Source organism: Aedes aegypti, chromosome 3 (genome assembly GCF_002204515.2).
Source record: "Aedes aegypti strain LVP_AGWG chromosome 3, AaegL5.0 Primary Assembly, whole genome shotgun sequence".
Lineage (NCBI taxonomy): Eukaryota > Metazoa > Arthropoda > Insecta > Diptera > Culicidae > Aedes > Aedes aegypti.
The window spans coordinates 57,210,575-57,231,000 of NC_035109.1; the positions used below are offsets into that span (position 1 = coordinate 57,210,575).

Here is a 20,426-nt window from a genome sequence, read left to right on the forward strand (position 1 = left end):
CTCAAAATCGGCTGCATCAAATTGCTTCATTTTTTCACTACATACTCTTTTTAATTTATTGTTCCGAAAAATGCATATCACAATACGATGAAAATTCTGTAGCCTGAGATATTTACTTGTGCTATGGCTACGCGTCGGCCCCCAACGAATTTTGAACTTGAAAGAACTTGAAACTTGAAGAGTTTTTTAAGAATTTGTGAAACAATGATAAAAAATATCGAGAAACGAAAAGGTTACCACGATTTGAACATTTTCTTTGCGGTAAAAATGAAGCTGCTAGTAGCGGGATTAATTACTCAATATTGCAATCTTCACATTGAACAATCAATAAAAATATCGGTTTATTTCAACTAATTCTTAACATTGATTTTGACTTATTTTGAGTTTAGATTGAAATACTTTATCTAGTTCAGCAGAATAAGAAAATTTTCCCCACTTGACACAGCAGAAAAACCAGCACCAACATAAACAATTCCCCAACTACCAATCAAACAGTAAAACAACAATCAAATCCAATTCCCACTTCGCACAGTAGCGTATTTCTGAAACTCCCAGAATCGCCTTGGAATCCGAGCGCCACACTTTGGAAACTCAATCCGATACCAATTAAACTAAACATTGCTTTTATTAAATGAAACTTATTAGGTGAATACTGTTCGCGTACGCGCGCGCCCTAGTATATGCTTCTATTAGCGGCAGCCAACTGTAATGGTTCCAAACAGCAGACCGACGAAAGCGTAAAACTTTTATCCAATCCAATTTAACAACTTTCGCACTTGAAACTCGAGAGCGAAACTGCCGCTATCGGAAGCGAAACGTCCGCTGCTTCCTGGACAGAATGTGCGGAAATGTAGATATTGCTGCGGGGCATTTTTCCGACGGATGGAGATTTCGACTGCGGGGAACTACGGTTTAAGTGGGCCTAAAATAAGGCCTTGCGTTTTACAGACTCTGATTGTGGCAGATATTAGCTTCTCGATTGCTGACTTTAGGATATGCTAAACTCCGAAGCTCGGGTTTGAAAGGCAGTAAAGTTGACACAACTGAATAAACAATTTTTCCGATTAGATCTGTCTTACCACCGAGGGTAAACAGCATGGATCGTAAGGCAGTAAAAATTCAAAAAAGTTTGGAAACTCAATCTTCCATATCTTTCTTACCGTCCTTATCATAGAAAAAGTGTTCTGTGAAATTTTCAGCTTTCTCGGTGGTAATTTAAAGGTGGCTCAAAGACAATGTAGGTTTATAAGGAAATTACTATGGAGAAATTTTGCAAAATGTGCCAAACACGTTAGTAATTTTTACCAATCCTCAACAGAACTATTCAGTTAAATATAAAAAAGGTAAAAAAAAAACGAATCTTCCAGGGTTTTCTCAAGAATCACTTTTAGAATAACCTTTAAGAGATACGTTTGGAATTTTTTGCACTGCAAATTTTTTCAGCGATTTACCAGGAATTGTTCTATGAATACCGTAATTTCGGGTGAAATCGATCATTTTTCACGGTTTTTCTAGTCTGTTTTCTATAATGCAGGAAAACAAGTACAAAGGTGAGCTTAATCGACTCATGTACCGAAATTTTCTATCGAATGTCATTTTAGTGTAAACAAATATCTCTAAAATAAAAAATCAGGGAATCTCATTTCGGGGTGAAATTGATCACTTGTCAATGCCATTATTGTTAGTTTTAAAAACAACTCTGCATGATAAATTTGAGCTCTCTGAATCCGAATATGCTTGTAAAATTCTTAGCAATGTAATATTTATATAAATAACGAATAGTTAAATTTCATGAATTACGCGGAAAACGCCTAAATGTATGCAATTTCCTAAGGAAATCAATGATATCTAACAGACATTCAATTATTTCAACCATTTGAGCTAATTGGAACGAGTTTTGGTGATGAAATCTGTTTAGGGATATATCTCAAGCATCCTCACAATCCTTCAGGTTTATACTATGTTCAAATCCTTGCTTAGAAATAGAAGTTTGTAGGTGTTTGTCAATACTGTACCGTGCATGGTTTCGAAATTTTACATGATTTTCATTGTAATTAACATTCTTCAACGCAAAAAACTTCATAACACACAATTCGACAATAGTTACGACAAACAACGTTCATTTACTGCAGCTTACATTGATATTTGTGCTCCATTACGAATAAATAAAATCGTGTGATACGATGATCAATTTCATCCGATTTTACGGTACCTCCAAGTATTTTCGAAATACCTTACAAAACATCCGACATTATCTACTCTAGTGGTTTTTTATATATTCTATAGGAATTTGCTGCAGACATTTTCTAAGATTGTTTATTTTTCCTTGAGTATTGAGTTTAGCTTTTTTTTTAAACACGGTATAGCTTAGGAGACATTTGGGGATTTTTTTTTATTTCCGTACGGGTTTGGGCCGAAAGGTCTCAGATTTTCATGAAACTTTTTCCACAGGCAAGGCTCATCAATATATGAATACAAAAAATTGAGAAAAATTCAGGGTCGCCTAATTTCCCGGAAAGCTCAGTTGGAAATTTTTTGTTTTCCCCTGACACTACTTACTTTGAAAAATCATAACTCATGAACGAAGCATCGTAGAAACAAAGTTTTTTTTTAATAAAAATGAAAGCAAATTTTCTCAGAAATCAAAAAAAATATTAAATGGAAAAAGTTTTCCACAAAATTTTCCTCCGTTGAGAAAATTCGTAAATAAAAGCCGGAAAAACTATGCTCTAACTCGTGGCAAATTTTCAAAAATATATTTTTGAGAAGGTAATTTCATAAGCTTTAATCGCTGAAATTTTTGAAATGTGCTTTTTTTTTCGTTTTTGAGTTATGGCCAATTTTGTGGAAAATGACCATATAAGCCTTTTCTTTGAAAACCCGTATTTCAATCGCAGCACATGAAAACCAAGAAAATACAGCATGCTTTGTTCTTAATAATACAAAGAAACGAAATTCTTCTGGTGTTAGCAACCAAATACAATCTTCCCGGTTGAAAAAATAAATAGTATTAAGATGAAAATGTAAGTTATATACTGAATAATTGAATAAATAAAATTAAAAAATAATAATAATAATCTTCTTTGTCCCATAGAAAAGATAGAATCCCTTTTCAGTGTAATGAAAAATTGAGACAGAAACAGTATTTTTCAGTTTTTCTTAGCGGTGTAATTTTTCATGAAAAATATCATCCATTCCGACTTATACTTCATATCTTTTTTTCAGATGTTTTAGAAAATTTTCAATTGCTTTGATAAAAAATCTTTATTTTTCCGATGCTTCGATTGAAATATGGGTTTTCAAAGAAAAGGCTTATATGGTCATTTTCCACAAAATTGGCCATAACTCAAAAACGAAAAAAAAGTACATTTCAAAAATTTCAGCGATTAAAGCTTATGAAATTACCTTCTCAAAAACATATTTTTGAAAATTTGCCACGAGTTAGAGCATAGTTTTTCCGGCTTTTCCTTACGAATTTTCTCAACGGTGGAAAATTTTGTGGAAAACTTTTTTCAGTGAATATTTTTTTTTATTCATGAGAAAATTTGCTTTCATTTTCATAATAAAAAACTTTGTTTCTACGATGCTTCTTTCTAGAGTTATGATTTTTCAAAGAAATGGCACATTTGCACATTTTTTACAAAATTGGCCATAACTCAAAAACAAAAAAAAAGTACATATCAAAACTTTCAGCGATTAAAGCTTATGAAATTAACTTCTCAAAAATATATTTTTGAAAATTTTCCACGAGTTAGAGCATAGTTTTTCCGGCTTTTCTTTACGAATTTTCTTAACAGTGGAAAATTTTGTGGAAAACTTTTTACAGCTATTTTTTTTTTTAATTTCTGAGAAAATATTATTTCATTTTCATAGAAAAAACTTTGTTTATACTATGCTTCGTTCTTAAGTTATGATTTTTCAAAGTAGTGTCAGGGGAAAACAAAGAAAATCCAACAGAGTTTTCCGGAAAAATAGGCGACCATGAATTTTTCTCAATTTTTTTATTCATATATTTATGAGCCCTGCCTGTGGAAAAAGTTTCATGAAAATCTGAGACCTTTCGGCCCAAACCCGTATGGAAATTAAAAAAATTCCCTGCTGCTAGTTGAAGAGCAAAGAATAAAGCAAATAGAAGGACGGCAACTGTAGTTGTTCCTTAAATGTAAAATTATGGTGTCTATAATCATCAAAGTTTGATAATCCAAATAACAGCGTTTGCTTTAAATCCATAAGAAATCACACCTCTAAGGAAATCCCGTTAATCATAAAACGCATATGCTCCATACACCACAGAATCATAATTGCAACGTCATCCAAAGACGATCCCTGCCATCATTCACCACGAGTCTTACGCAACACTCGATAGCAACGTTGCTTGCATCCATTCTTACACAAAGTTGCACTTGTCTATCGGTGGCCCACATTTCATTTCACTGTTCAACGACGACGACGCAAAACCCGGAGCGGAGAACAAAGCAAACGATTCCCGTTCAACGTCAATTGATCGTTTTAAAACTTCCAACCTGACAATGCCATTGATGAGCTCAGCTCAAAATCAGTGCCCTGCTTGTCAGGCATCGGGTTGGTTGGGGTGATGCCATCATCCATATTGAAAGGATACCGACCGTACGAATCGATTTGCGAGTCTGACACGCATGCAAGGATAGATAGGGGATGGTTGTTAGCAGTGAGACAGTGTTATATAAATAAAAGTGTGCAATATCCAGTTTTTTATAGTTTTCTGCTAAGTTTCGTTTCAAAAATAACATCATTTTTTTTTTTGGAATTACGTCCTCACTGGACAGAGCCTGCTTCTCAGCTTAATGTTCAATAAGCACTTCCACAGTTATTAACTGAGTACTTTCTTTGCCAAAGTTGCCATTTTCGTATTCGTATATCGTGTAGCAAGTACGATGGTACTTTATGCCCAGGGAAGTCAAGGAAAGACCTGGACAGACCGGGAATCGAAGCCAGTCACCTTCAGCATGGCTTTGCTTTGTAGCCGCGGACTCTAACCACTCGGCTTAGTAAGGCCCGACAACCATGTATCATATCTCACTGTTGCTTACCATCCCCTAATCAGACAACCCACATCGCCACTATTGCTTTCCCAAATCCGAGATAGAACTAATCCACCTAATGGAACGCAAAAACTTCATCCGTTCGCATTCGTTCGAAACCCCGAACTCCATCGGAGTGGACACAATCGCACCCGCGTCCGAGTTACGCAATCAGAACGACGCTGCATGAAAGCCGGGCTAGCTCTAGCATAAAAACAAGATCATCAACTAACGACAATGATGATGAGGACTGTGATGGCAACGACGCACAGAGGAGTGACTAGAAAACACCGTGGCCATAACCATGCTAGATAATACTCCTCACCATCATGAGAGTTCGATGACATACTCTAGAGCAGCGTTCTGTCTTTGCCTCTTTGTGAAAGAGCGAAAAAATGCTGAGCAGAGAGGCAACGAAAAATGAGCGAGGAAGATGCAGCACAAAACACAACAGAGTAAAATTCCATCAAAAAAGAGTGCCATCAAACTCCCCGAGGCCTGTCTTCTTTTGAAGCGTGAGTAAAGGTGAGCATAGCAACAAGAGAGAGAGAGAGAGTACCAGCAAAAATCCTTGCATTTTTGTGGACTTTCACTCTAATCGCTTGAGAATCTGTGTTGAAAATTTTGAGTTCAGTTTTTACTCCTCAGAAAAAACGTCAAAATCGCCTCATCTATGCATCGCAGAGGAGTTTCTATCAAGCCTGGCCATAACTGCAAATTGTAAAAATTGAGCTAATGTATTTTTTTAAAGGAAGTGTCCGTCCCACAAGAAACATCGGAGTATTTTAAAAACCAGATGAAAAATAGTCAATATTGACACAGATTCTAAAAATAGAAGCTTTTTGAGAGCTTGTGAATAAATTGTGAAAAATATCGAGAAACAAACAAATATTGCGATTTAAATAATTTTGTTCAGTGAAAATATGAAGTTATCAGTAGAGGGGTTAAGAAGATCATTGAGGGCAGAAACAATTTTTGGCCATTATTAACCTAAATGGCCCCTGTGTGCGATGACGACATCATCAAGACTGGACTGTGATGGAGCTTTACGACGCGATTTCGCTGCAGAACAAAGCGAAATGTGGAAGTTCCTCCTAGGGCCTCGAACCTACCTAGAATTTTTTACTCCGTCCGTGATGATAACCTTCTGCCGATGACAAACACGGGAATCGAATTTGCCCTGGCGCTTGTTCTGAGAGAGATCAGTAGGTCTCGTGTTTTTTTTTCTCTTCTGCCTGCACGGAATATTGAAAAAAAGGGGTTTCACTGAAATTGGCTCATTTACGATTTTTGACGTTAGTTGCCGGATTGATTGATTGTGGCCATTGTTTCTGAAAACGTCTGTTCTCGGTAGGACTGATGAATTGATGAATATGGATAAATGTCTCCGAAGAAGTGTGGGGTGAGTTTTTGGTTGGTGGCCGCTTGTTAGCGCTGGTGTGTTTGGGAATGCCGCCAGAAAAAGGCTTTATGACTGATTACATTAGTTTGGTGCGAGATCGAATTTCTGAATCCTTCGGAGAAGTTGTGCATAATTGTGAGTATATTGATTTTTTAGTGTTTATTTTTAGAGGAGAAGCTAGATCAAAAACACTACATATCCTGAAAGCTTGTTGTAGAGCAGATTTTCAGACATTTATTTTTATTCAGTGTGATTTGAAAATAGTTTTGTTTTCCATGATTCAAAATACAAGATAAACTGAATAGAAAAATATAAAACACAGCTAAAAATAATGTTATTTGAGGTTTATTCTCATGCCAATATCGATGAAAGCGCCAATTTAAAATACTTATCCTATATTTTCAATCAAATTTGATTTAAATTAACACGATCATTCGAGCAATTTCAATTGAAATTTAATTGAATATTAATTTAAACTTACACGACCGAGTAAAAACCAACGAAATTTCATTATTTCTAAACAAGCCTTTATATAATACTTTGTTGAAATGAAAACATTTCTTGTATATGGTAAAATCGCGGACAACTTCGCTTCTCTGAATGCTATAGAACATTCTTATCAGGGTTCTGCTGAGAATCCTCACAAGATCCTACTGAGCAATCAATCAGAATTCTAGTGAGACTTCTGCGGAAAACACTCTCAGGAATCTGCTGAGAATCCTATCAGTATTCTACTCAGAATGCTCTCCTGTCTGCTGTATATCTCTCAGGCTTCTGCAGAGTATCCTCTCAGGATTGTGCTAAAAATCCTCCCAGGATTCTGTTGAGAATCCTTTAAGGATTCAGCAGAGCAAACTATCAGAATTCTACAGAAAATCCTTTCAGGATTCTGCAAAGAATCCTCTCAAACTTCTGCAGAAAATCCTCTAAGGATCCTAAACCGAAATCTCTATGGATTCTGCTGAGCATTCTATCAGAATTCTGAAGTAAACCCTTCTGAAGCAAATTTCGCTGAGAATCATTTCAGGAATCTGTTGAGAAGCCTCTCAGGATTCTGCTGAGAATCCGCTCAAGATTTTGCAGAGAATCCTCTCAGGACTCTGCTGAGAATCCTCTCAGGATTCGGCTCAGAAACCTATCAGTGTTCTGCTGAGAATCTTCTCAGGATTCTGCTGAGAATCCTCTCAGGATTCTGTTTAGAATCCTCTCAGGAATGTTCTGGGAATCCTCTCATGATTCTCCTGAGAATTATCTCAAGATAATGCTGAGTATTCTCTCAGGATTCTGCTGAAAAGTGTCTCAGGATTCTGCTGAGAATCATCTCGGGATTCTACTGGGAATCCTCTCAGGATTCTGCGGAAAATTCTGCGAAGATTCTATTGAGAATCCTCTCAGGATTCTGCAGAGAATCCTCTCAGGATCCTGCAGAGAATCTGCTCATGATTCTGCTGAGAATACTCACAGGATTCTGTGAAGAATCCTCTCAGGATTCTGATGACAATACTCTAAGTATTATGCTAATAATCTTTTAAGGATTCTGCTGTGATTCCTCTCGGGATTCTGCTGTGATTCCTCTCGGGATTCTGCAGAAAATCCTCTTAGTTTTCTACAGAGGATTTCTCAGAATTTTGCAGAGAATTCTTTCAGGCTTCTGCTAGTAAACTTCTCAGGATTTTTAAGATAATTCTCTCGAGATAATGCAGAGAATCTTCTCTGAATTTTACTGAGAATCCGCTCTGGATTTTACAGAATATCCTTTTCAGATTCTGCAGAGAGTCTTCTCCGAGTTCTGCGAAAATTCATCTCTGGACTCTGCAGAGATTCATTCCAGGTTTCTGCAGGGAAACCGTTAAGGATTTCGCAGAAAATTCTCTCAAGATTCTAAAGAGAAACCTAAAAGTATTCAGAAGAGAATCCTATCAGAATCCTACAGAGAATCATCTCAGGATACTGCAGAGAATCCACTCTGGATTCTGCAGTGAATCCTTCCAGGATTCTGAAGAGAATACTCTCTGGATTCTGAAGAGATTGCTCTCAGGATTCTGAAAAGAATCTTTTTAGGATTCTGAAGAGAGTCCACTCAGAATTTTGCAGAAAATCCTCTCAGGATTTTGCAGAGAATCTTCTCAGGATTTTGCAGAGAATCTTCTCAGGATTCTGAAGAGAATCCGCTCAGGATTCTGAAGAGAATCCTCTCAGGATTCTGAAGAGAATCCTCTCAGAATTCTGAAGAGAATCCTCTCAGAATTCTGAGGAGAATCCTCTCAGAATTCTGAGGAGAATCCTCTCCGGATTCTGAAGAGACTCCTCTCAGAATTCTGAACAGAATCCTCTCAGGATTCTGAAGAGAATTTTCTCAGGATTCTGAAGAGAATCCTCTCTGGATCCTGAAGAGAATCCTCTCAGGATTCTAAAGAGAATCATCTCAGGATTCTGAGGAGAATGCTCTCAGGATTCTGAGGAGAATCTTCTCAGGATTCTGAAGAAAATCCTTTCCGGATTGTGGAGAGAATCCTCTCAGGATTCTGAAGAGAATCCTCTCAGGATTCTGAGGAGAATTCTCTCAGGATTCTGAGGAGAATCCTCTCAGGATTCTGAGGAGAATCCTCTCAGGATTCTGAGGAGAATCCTCTCAGGATTCTGAGGAGAATCCTCTCAGGATTCTGAGGAGAATCCTCTCAGGATTCTGAGGAGAATCCTCTCAGGATTCTGAGGAGAATCCTCTCAGGATTCTGAGGAGAATCCTCTCAGGATTCTGAGGAGAATCCTCTCAGGATTCTGAGGAGAATCCTCTCAGGATTCTGAGGAGAATCCTCTCAGGATTCTGAGGAGAATCCTCTCAGGATTCTGAGGAGAATCCTCTCAGGATTCTGAGGAGAATCCTCTCAGGATTCTGAGGAGAATCCTCTCAGGAATTCTGAGGAGAATCCTCTCAGGATTCTGAGGAGAATCCTCTCAGGATTCTGAGGAGAATCCTCTCACGATTCTGAGGAGAATCCTCTCAGGATTCTGAGGAGAATCCTCTCAGGATTCTGAGGAGAATCCTCTCAGGATTCTGAGGAGAATCCTCTCAGGATTCTGAGGAGAATCCTCTCAGGATTCTGAGGAGAATCCTCTCAAGAGTCTGAGGAGAATCCTCTCAGGATTCTGAGGAGAATCCTCTCAGGATTAATAGGAGAATCCTCTCAGGATTCTGAGGAGAATCCTCTCAGGATTATGAGGAGAATCCTCTCAGGATTCTGAGGAGAATCCTCTCAGGATTCTGAGCAGAATCCTCTAAGGATTCTGAGGAGAATCCTCTCAGGATTCTGAGGAGAATCCTCTCAGGATTCTGAGGAGAATCCTCTCAGGATTCTGAGGAGAATCCTCTCAGGATTCTGAGGAGAATCCTCTCAGGATTCTGAGGAGAATCCTCTCAGGATTCTGAGGAGAATCCTCTCAGGATTCTGAGGAGAATCCTCTCAGGATTCTGAGGAGAATCCTCTCAGGATTCTGAGGAGAATCCTCTCAGGATTCTGAGGAGAATCCTCTCAGGATTCTGAGGAGAATCCTCTCAGGATTCTGAGGAGAATCCTCTCAGGATTCTGAGGAGAATCCTCTCAGGATTCTGAGGAGAATCCTCTCAGGATTCTGAGGAGAATCCTCTCAGGATTCTGAGGAGAATCCTCTCAGGATTCTGAGGAGAATCCTCTCAGGATTCTGAGGAGAATCCTCTCAGGATTCTGAGGAGAATCCTCTCAGGATTCTGAGGAGAATCCTCTCAGGATTCTGAGGAGAATCCTCTCAGGATTCTGAGAAGAATCCTCTCAGGATTCTGAGGAGAATCCTCTCAGGATTCTGAGGAGAATCCTCTCAGGATTCTGAGGAGAATCCTCTCAGGATTCTGAGGAGAATCCTTTCAGGGTTCTGAGGAGAATCCTCTCAGGATTCTGAGAAGAATTTTTTTCAGGATTCTGAGGAGAATTTTTTTCAGGATTCTGAGGAGAATTTTTTTCAGGATTCTGAGGAGAATTCTTTCAGGATTCTGAAAAGAATCCTCTCAGGGTTCTGAGGAGAATCGTCCCAGGATTCTGAGGAGAATCTTCTCAAATAATTCGATTCTGGCTTGCAGTCTTATAAAGGGCTCACGAATTTATTTTCTTGGCTCCAACGTTTCGATCCCAATTTGGATCTTATTCAGGGATTAAGAATCATTCGCGACTGTCCAAAAACATTTAGCCTGTGCTGTTGTGGTAATATAAAAGATGGGATGTCAGTTTGGTATTTTAGTACTATCATCTATACGCCTCCACTTGTCTAAGCTTTCGCCCACAATTCACTGTCTAATAGTCACCATTTAATTTTCACTCTTCAGTCGTCTTTAAACTTTGTTCATTCGTCTAGGTCATTATGCGTCGCGAATAAATGTTTTTGAACAGTCGCGAATAATTCTTTATCCCTGAAAAAGATCCAAATTGGGATCGAAACGTAGGAGCCAAGAAAATAAATTCGTGAGCCCTTTATAAGACTGCAAGCCAAAATCGAATTCTTTAAAAGCAAAAACCCAATCGAATATCATTAGAGAATCCTCTCAGGATTCTGAGGAGAATCCTCTCAGGATTCTGAGGAGAATTCTCTCAGGATTCTGAGGAGAATCTCTCAGGATTCTGAGGAGAATCCTCTCAGGATTCTGAGGAGAATCCTCTCAGGATTCTGAGGAGAATCCTCTCAGGATTCTGAGGAGAATCCTCTCAGGATTCTGAGGAGAATCCTCTCAGGATTCTGAGGAGAATCCTCTCAGGATTCTGAGGAGAATCCTCTCAGGATGCTGAGGAGAATCCTCTCAGGATTCTGAGGAGAATCCTCTCAGGATTCTGAGCAGAATCCTCTCAGGGTTCTGAGGAGAATCTTCTCAGGGTTGTGAGGAGAATCTTCTCAGGATTCTGAGGAGAATCCTCTCAGGATTCTGAGGAGAATCCTCTCAGGATTCTGAGGAGAATCCTCTCAGGATTCTGAGGAGAATCCTCTCAGGATTCTGAGGAGAATCCTCTCAGGATGCTGAGGAGAATCCTCTCAGGATTCTGAGGAGAATCCTCTCAGGATTCTGAGGAGAATCCTGTCAGGATTCTGAAGAGAATCCTCTCAGGATTCTTAGGAGAATCCTCTAAGGATTCATAGGAGAATCCTCTCAGGATTCATAGGAGAATCCTCTCAGGATTAATAGGAAAATCCTCTCAGGAAACCGAGGGGAATCCTCTCAGGATTATGAGGAGAATCTCAGGATTCTGAATAGAATTCTCTTAGGATCCTGGATAGAATCGTCTTAGGATTCTGTATAGAATCCTCTCAGGACTCTGAATAGAATCCTCTTAGGATTCTGAATAGAATTTTCTTAGGATTCTGAATAGAATCCTGTCAGGATTCTGAAGAGAAATCTCTTAGAATTATAGAGAAAATCCTCTCAGGATTCTGAAGAGAATCCTCTTAATTCTAAAGAGTCCTCTCAGGATTCTGAATACAATCCTCTCAGGACTCTGAAGAGTCCACTTAATTAGAAAGAGCCCTTTCAGGAGCCTGAAAAGAATCCTCTCAGAATTCTGAATAGTCCTTCGAAGAAAAATAAAAACATAAAACAATAAAACAATTTATCAATTTATTATACTATACAATGAGTATTATAAGCTTCTGTAATCGACATCATGCTGGCAACTCAATGTTGCTTTTCCACATGTATTATTCCAATTTGTATCGATGAAAGACATTCAATCATTTCGTTGCCATATTTTCAAACCGCAATATCCTAGAAGTCCTGCTTACATTGACGCATTGCAGATGCGGCATCAAGGTTGAAGAGCTCCGAATCACAATAGTGGTGCTCCAACTTGCTTGACTAACAAGATGAACAATCGTCCCATGTGCTTCTATGGTACCAATCATTCTTCAATTTTAGAAGGACAAATGACCCCAAGAGACGAAACAGAATCAATCAATATTGAGTTCCCTTGAGAAAAGGTAAATAGTAGTATAAGTCATTAGTCGAAATCGATGAAAGGTCACACAGTCGAACGTATTCGTGGCATTTAGCTTCGAGTTTCCGATTCTATCCCCGATCCCCATCCCTCAGCCTTCTTCTAGAAAGTGTGGGTCATTAAAAATCCAAGTCCAAGTACTTACCAGGGGAGGACACTTCGCAGGGCAGGGCAATGGTATCGCCGACGGCAAACTTGAACGCTTCCGACCGGGTGATGAAGAGGGGTTCCGCTTTGTTCAGTATCTGGCTGGCTGCTTCACCTGGCGAGGGGAAAATCGGGTGGAGAAAAACGGAAAAACAATCAATATCGTCCAAATTGAACCAGGCGATGACACTGTGTCGGGAGTAGTGCCAGCGCGGTTGCTTTGAAGTAGGTACCGTAGAATGCGGTAGCTCTGATAGTTTTTTTTAGGAAATCTGATTATTTTTGCTAAATGTTTCAAAGAATATCATGTTTATTTTTAAAACAAGAACTGGTTGCCCAGTTACCAATTGCAGTTGAAAGACTGCATGACGATTTATTGATTTAATTAGTTTCGTGTATAATTGAAAGTTGACTTTCTGTTTTGCGGTAACTTTGACAACACTGCGGAACATATTTTGTCTCAAGTACGTTATGTTATGATTCATTACGCAACTCAAAACAGTTACGTAATAAGAAAGCGTTGCGTTATGAGTCATTACAGCACTGATTTCAGTGGCATAATGACTATTCTCGCACTGCATACTTCAGTGCAGGAAAGTAGGACGTTTCATGATAGATTGGCGTGATGAAATACAGCCTATTACAAATAATATAAATGTTAATAGTATTATTAATAATATAAAAATAATATATATGTTAAAAGTATTATTAACATTTAAATTATTCTTGTAATAGGCGGTTTTTCATCACGTCAATCTATCATGAAACGTCCTACTTTCCTGCACTGAAGTATGCAGTGCAGAAAAAGTCATTACGCAACTGAAACCAGTGCTGCAATGATTCATTACGCAACGCTTTCTTATTACGTAACTGTATTGAGTTGCGTAATGAATCACAATCAGAAATTGTAAAACAAATGTGAATGCATTCCAATATAATTACTGATACTTTCAAGCGGTCTTCTATGAAATTGAAAAAAAAAAAATTTGTATGAAACTCGTTGCAGAACTCGGTTTTTACAGCACTCGGAGTAATTTTTCAACTCGGCAAGCCTCGTAGGGTAAATTTACGACTCGTACTGTAAAAATCATCATTCTGCAACTTGTTCCGTAAACTACTATTACATAACTGATCAACAGAAACTCTGTATGATTACGTAGGTTTTGTTACTTTCAAAGATATCCCGTTGCACGGTACACCCAGATAGGATCGATGTAGCAAGAAGATGGATTCTCGAAATCAACCGAGCGCGAGATAGCTCTCTGCCCTGGTGTTCGTCGTTTGTGACGGAACTGGGTTAATCGGAAGCAGACAACAAATCAAAGCGAAGGCAAATGAAGTGTATACACTTCAGCATTGTCGGTGCTTTATACACGAGCAGGGGTGAAGCAGGAAAGGATGGTGGGTGAGGCATGCCGGAATTGTGTGACCAACATCCATAATGAATGGGAAACGACGATGAGATGCACTCGACGAAAACGGATGTAATTTGACGAGCACAGCAATTCACGGGGAAATTGTGTGCGATAGGCAAGTGGAAAACGCGAGGAGAGGAGGACAAGGTGTGGGAGTTTTTCCGTGCAATTTCGCTTTTCACAACTCTTGTCCGGACTTTTAATTGGCATTCTAGCTACTTGCCGTGAATATTTTTCCGGCAGAGAAGGGATGGACTTTCAGTTCGGTTGCTCGTTGATGGAAGTGGATATCAAGAGCAGCTGGACGGGCTTCTCCATTGAAAAGGTCAGCATGTTAATGAGCGCCTCTTTTACAAAGAGAAGCATCTTTTATTCATACTAAGATACTCAATGGAAAGCTTGGGCCAAGAAAGGATCTTCGTGCAAACTGTTTGTTTCACCAAATGATGTTATTTGAGAAAAATGCGACAAAGCGTTTCTCAAAAACAAATGATTGTTGAACAATTCTTCAATATTATATTTGTTCAAAATCATGATATAGTACGATAATCTGATTTGTTTTCCTTTTTTTCCGGCATAACAACTTCTGGCCTTACTCCATCGCATTTTTGTAGATTTTCAAATTTACCTCTCGTTCATTGCATATGTCGGGTACCGTAATTTCGGGTGAAATTGATCATTTTTCACTATTTTCTAGGTATGCTTTCTCAAATGTTATCAATACCATACAACTTAATGCAGGAAAACAAGTACAACGGTAAACCTCATTGGCTCATGTACCGAAATTTTCTAACAAAGGCGATGTTAGTGCCAAAAATCAGTTCCGGGGTGAAATTGATCACTTGTCAATGTGATTATTCATGGAAATAATCAATAATTAAATTTCAAGAATACCGTGAAAAACGCCTAAATGTAGGCAATTTCCGAAGGATTCCCATACTTTGTAGCAGAAAATCAAATTTTTCAACAAAACGAGCAAATTGGTAAGAGTGTTGGTAGCAAATTTTGTTTTGAAGATATATTTTTGTGTGAGGATGCTACAAACTTTCAGGTTAATACTATGTCTAAATTCTTATTTAAAACTAGAAGTTTATGGATGTTTGTCAATTTCACACCAAACCTGATTCTAGAATATTACATTATTTTCATAGAAATAAACATTCTGTGGCACAAAAACTTTACTATACACAATTAGACATTACTTAAGACAAACAACGTTCATTTACTATATGTTGTAATGAATTTGGTGCATTAATAAGAAATAAAATCGCGTGAAAAGGTGATCAATTTCACCCTACTGATCAATTACACCCGAATTTACGGTACGATTGTACGACATTTCCCAGAATTACGTTCCCCAGAATGACATTCCCCAGAACGCCATTCCCCAGAATGGGACATTCCCCAGAAATCCATTCCCTAGAATGAGACATTCCCCAGAAAGGGACATTCCCCAGAAAAAAAAATATAAAGAGAGTTTTGAGCTGTTCAAATCCAGGTGAATGATAAATATTAAATAGAGAACACATTTAGCTGAAAAATTCGAGGAAAACCAAATTATAGTTTTCACAGGTTAAACATTTTAGTTTTGTTTTTTTTTTCAACGACAGCACTTCCAGTTGTTATAGTCTTTCATTTATTGATTATAGAATCTTTCTATCGAAATTTCAAGAAATTAATCAAACACAGCGCCACCTATGGTCGGAAATGTAATTAGAACCGATGGACGATTTTTATTTATTTTGACGATTAACTCCTTACAAACTTCAAGCTCGTTTAGCTCCTCCTTAGAGTTGATGGATTTTGTTCAAATTTTTACAGTAGATTATTGTAGTCTGACTAAAATGGGCCACCCTATGATATTTTGTAGTTATTAAGTTTTGCTCTAAAAGGAAATAATCAAAGACAAGAGAAATTTTCTAGTGTAATTGTGTTTCATTAATCTACATAATTTCGAAGACAATAAACCTAGGAAGAACAGCATATGTTCAAAAGAAGGGAAACTATGCTTTGAATGCAAAAAAAACAAATTCCATCATTTTATTTTGTACATTTAAAGAATATTATACCGATAATAATTCTTTGAAAATACAATTAGAAAGAATAGCCAATTTAAAAAGAAGGAAGAATAATTATGAAAACAAAACAAAAAATTCCAATAGCGTGGTTTAAGTTCAATCATAAAACATAGTATGACATATGTAAGAGCAGCTTATCCTCAACGGTTGTGCTACTTTTCTCCGAATGCCGTTTCCCCGAACGCCAGTGCCCCGAACACCCCGTTTCCCCGAATGGCCTAGATGTATTTAGTCGTGGATAACCATATAATCTATATTATCTTATTCTTCTAATTTCTAGTTCATCACCCAGTCTCTAAAGACTATTCTTGCATCTGTTTGAACTGCATCACTTTTCGGGGAAATGTCTTTTGGAGAAATCGGTCATTGGGAGAGCTGGCATTCGTGGAAATGATATTCAGAGAAACGACAGTAGTACAATCACACTCTTAAAAATAATGAAAATTACTCTGGACGTAATTCTGATTATGACTGAATGATACATGATGTAAGTGATGGAACGACACAAAAACGTGTCCTTGAAGATGTATTGAACAAAAAATGTAATTTTACATGTTAAAGGACACGAAAACGATGGAACTGTGATCGTCATTTCCCGAATCAGACACTAACGTATTTGAAATTGGACACCAATTTACGTCATTCGGCTCGCTTCTTTTATGTGCATCCCAAAAGACGTAAATCACATTATTTTTTGGTACTGTGCATGTTAAGCAGATGTAAAATTGTTAAACAGTATTTTCTCCTTAAGATTTTTGTTGGGTCTGGACATGAACCACGGACTCATTTATTTTAAAACCCTCTTCTTTCCCCATGTTTTGTCTTTTGTCTGTACACACGTTTAGAAATTTGTATGGGCCGTGGTTTTTAGCCAAACCATGACCCCCCATAAATGACCAACTGATCTATGGACAGCCTCTTAGATATTTTACCTGAGAAAAGGGAAGCAAACACCTTTCAAAATGTTTTATTTTTGTAGTCCATTCCAATTTTATTTGCTTGAGATCAATAATGAATGATTTTGACGAAATAATATTTTGGGTGAATTGACGCCTGTGTCCGGAATTCGAAGCTTCTGGAAATTCGAATCAATTCAATAGGTACATTTTTTACCGACAAATAAACTGAATAACCAAATTTATTTTTTCCACTCTTTTAAAACATATAAAAATTATTCTGGGGAATGGTTATCGGGGGAATGTCCCATTCTGGGGAATGGATTTCTGGGAAATGTCCTATTCTGGGGAATGGAATTCTGGGGAACGTCATTCTGGGGAATGTCGTTCTGGGGTTTGACTTTCTGGGAAATGTCCTACAACCGTCGGGTACTTGTATATGCGTTATGGATTTTTCTCAAGTTGATACGAAACGAAACGATACGCAGAATTTCTAGCACTTTTTATGACGAAATGAAAATAAATAATAAAAGGTTTCGTGGAACGTGATCCAAAATCCAATACGACATGGATTTTTTCGAGACGAACCGAAATTTTGATTTTTTTTTCTCACGGAATACCGTGTGGGACCGAAATCCGTCCACCTAAGCACTAATTATAATCTCTGTTAAAATAATTTGAATTTGTAAAAGGCAATTGATCACTCTTTTTCTATGACTTTCACATCTTTTAGGATATAATTAATCCCTAAATGAGCCTAAAGTTAAGTAGAACGGGGTTGGTGGTCTGATGGCTACCGCTTCTGCTTCATAAGCAGAAGGTCATGGGTTCAATCCCAGGCACGTCCCTTTCCTCGTACTTTGTAGTTGTTATTTCTCTCACTTGCTTCTATCTTTCACTCTAAATCTATCACACTCAAACTATTCGTTCATAGCAAACGCTAGAACCAGAGACGGACAAGAAACCGTTTCCCTAACGCTTCCATTCTTCCACGCGCATGCCTTTCCTTACGCCTGATACATAGGCAGTCTGCTAACCACAAAAGCAAACCTCTCTGCCATGCCTTTCCCCCAATCCATACACTTCCGCATGAACTGGCGTAGATGCAGTCGGACTCCACGTTCTACAGTGGGCTAGTATAAGTGCAACATCATTTCCTCCCCCTTCCCCACGTTGGTCTGCATTCTGACGTGGCAGGCGCCATTGTTGCCTAAAAATAGAAGATCACCAGCACTTAAACACAAATTCCGGAACAAATCAAAAGGTCATCGTAATGCAAAAGCAACATTTATCAAACTATTCTGGGTGGGTATGAGTACGAAGATTGTCACTCAATGCAGTGAGAAAGCATGCTTTCTCACATGCTCACAACAACTGCTTTTACCACGCTCACGCACACAGACACAATACATGGAAAGATACTCCCTTGATTTCGGCGATCCGATAGCCCTATTTCTCGTCACTGTTTCACAATTTTCCATCCACAATTTCTTCTATTAGGATAAAAGCACCGATTTTGGCCAGCCTTAGAGAAAATGTCAATAAAAACTGAATGGGAAGCCGTATTTATACAACAAATATGTCAAATGCAAGCTTTCAATCCATACTATATGTATAAAATGTCAAAACTGAGCCAAAACCATTTTTTCGCTTTGAAAATCCCGTTGGTCAATACAGTAATACCTCGATATAACGTAACTCGATTTTTATTTTCGTTACGTTATATCGAGGTTACGTTATATCGAAGAAAATTTTTTTTTCTGAATTTCGTTCATCATGTATTGTTTGGTGAGAAAATGGGTCTTACATTGATATTATTGAACTAGCAGGCATTTTCAGTTTTTTTAAAATATTTTTCCGTATGAAATTTTATTATATTTTTCTTTTTGTTTTATTTTTTACTTTTTCCTTTTTATTTCAGTATTTCCTAATGAAATGTATTCAGGAAAAAACTTTGGAGAAATCCTTGAACACTCGGAGAAACTATACAATAAATTCATAAATGAGATCTTTCAGAAATCTTCAAAAATGTTAATGTTGAGCAATCCATGAACATTTCCAGCAAGCAGTTATGGAATTTCAAGAATTTTGTTATGAGGAACTCGTGGTAAAACTCTTAGAGCAAATCTTTTTGTAATTTCTGGACAGAATTTTAGAATGAATGTCCCAAGAATTCTTTGAAAAATGTTTTTTTTTTAGAATTCATGAAGAAATCACTAGAAAACTGTCAAAAACAAGAACTATCTTCGAGTAATTTTTCATGCGAAATTTTCTGAACGAATACGTTGTGAATTTTCGGTCGTATTTTAGGAGAGATTTCTGGAGGATCTCTGGAGGAGAATGCTCAGTTTTTGGAATCCCTGAATATATTTTTGTAATAAATTTTGTAATAAAAAAAATCCATAGAAAAATTTCTAGACTAATCGTCCTCAAGAATTACTTGAAGAACCCAATGAAATCATTGGAATCTTTCTTTAGAAATTCGTGTTGGAATCAGTGCTGGGAATGGTAATAGTAGTAGGCTTGACTTTTCGCGAAAATCACGTGGCTCTCCCAGTACAGTAGTTCAAAAACGTGAATCTCATCAAGTAGCCTCTGTTGGGTTCACGAATTTTCTAAATCATGAGTGTCATTGAAGGCTCTAAATGCGGGAAATGCAGCGGGAAATAGAACATTTTTCTACAGTAATTTCGGGTTGCCCTTAGCAACGGGTGTTTTGCAATTTTCAAGGCATTTGCCTACAGCAGCGATGGGCGTGAGTTTCACTGGCTTCGCTGACTGTGATTGGCTTTGTTTGACTACTGTAGAGTGAGTTTCAGATTTTTTCCCAACCCTGGTTGGAATCAATGAAAGATTTCATTTCACATAGAATCCTTGAAGAACCTAAAGTAGTATATAGAATGGTTTCTGCATAAATATTTGTAAAAAGTTCTGCAGAAAATCATCATTAAATTGGTGGAGAAATGCCAAGAAAATTGTTCTTCAGGTTTTTGGACGAATACCTGTACGGTTTTTTAAATAATTTGTAGAGCATTCCAATAATTATAACTGTATTGTTCTTTAAAAAGGCCGCTGGAAGAATTCATGAAAAAATGCTGAAATAATTTATAAATTTCGTGACTCCGGAAAAGTATAAAGTATCATATGTGGAATTGTTTGTAGAATGCATAGTTGAATCCACTTTGTGTCCTGGAGAAATAACACATGAATGTCTGGAGGGTCAACTTGTAGAATTTCTGGAATATCCCTGTCGGAATTATTTTAAGAATAGGTTTTAAGTTTATACATGAATACCAGGACAGTTTAAGATAAGTCCATGGAGCAATTATTGTCGGAATATCTGGAGGCATCCTCAGAATCCGTCGAGAAATTTCGATATCGATTTATGACTGTATTCAGTAATAGTAAACGCGTAAATGC

General features: G+C 37.7%; 1 protein-coding gene across 4 annotated transcripts in view; it reads right to left on the reverse strand.

Moving 5' to 3' along the window:
* The window catches only part of LOC5579882 (hemicentin-1), a 609,400-nt gene that overhangs the window by 176,988 nt on the left and 411,986 nt on the right, over nt 1-20,426 (reverse strand). For all 4 annotated transcript variants that reach the window (XM_021855614.1, XM_021855615.1, XM_021855616.1 and 1 more), the window contains one exon: nt 12,616-12,732. In XM_021855614.1, the coding sequence (XP_021711306.1) occupies nt 12,616-12,732 (117 nt within the window). The remainder of the gene's footprint in view (nt 1-12,615; nt 12,733-20,426) is intronic.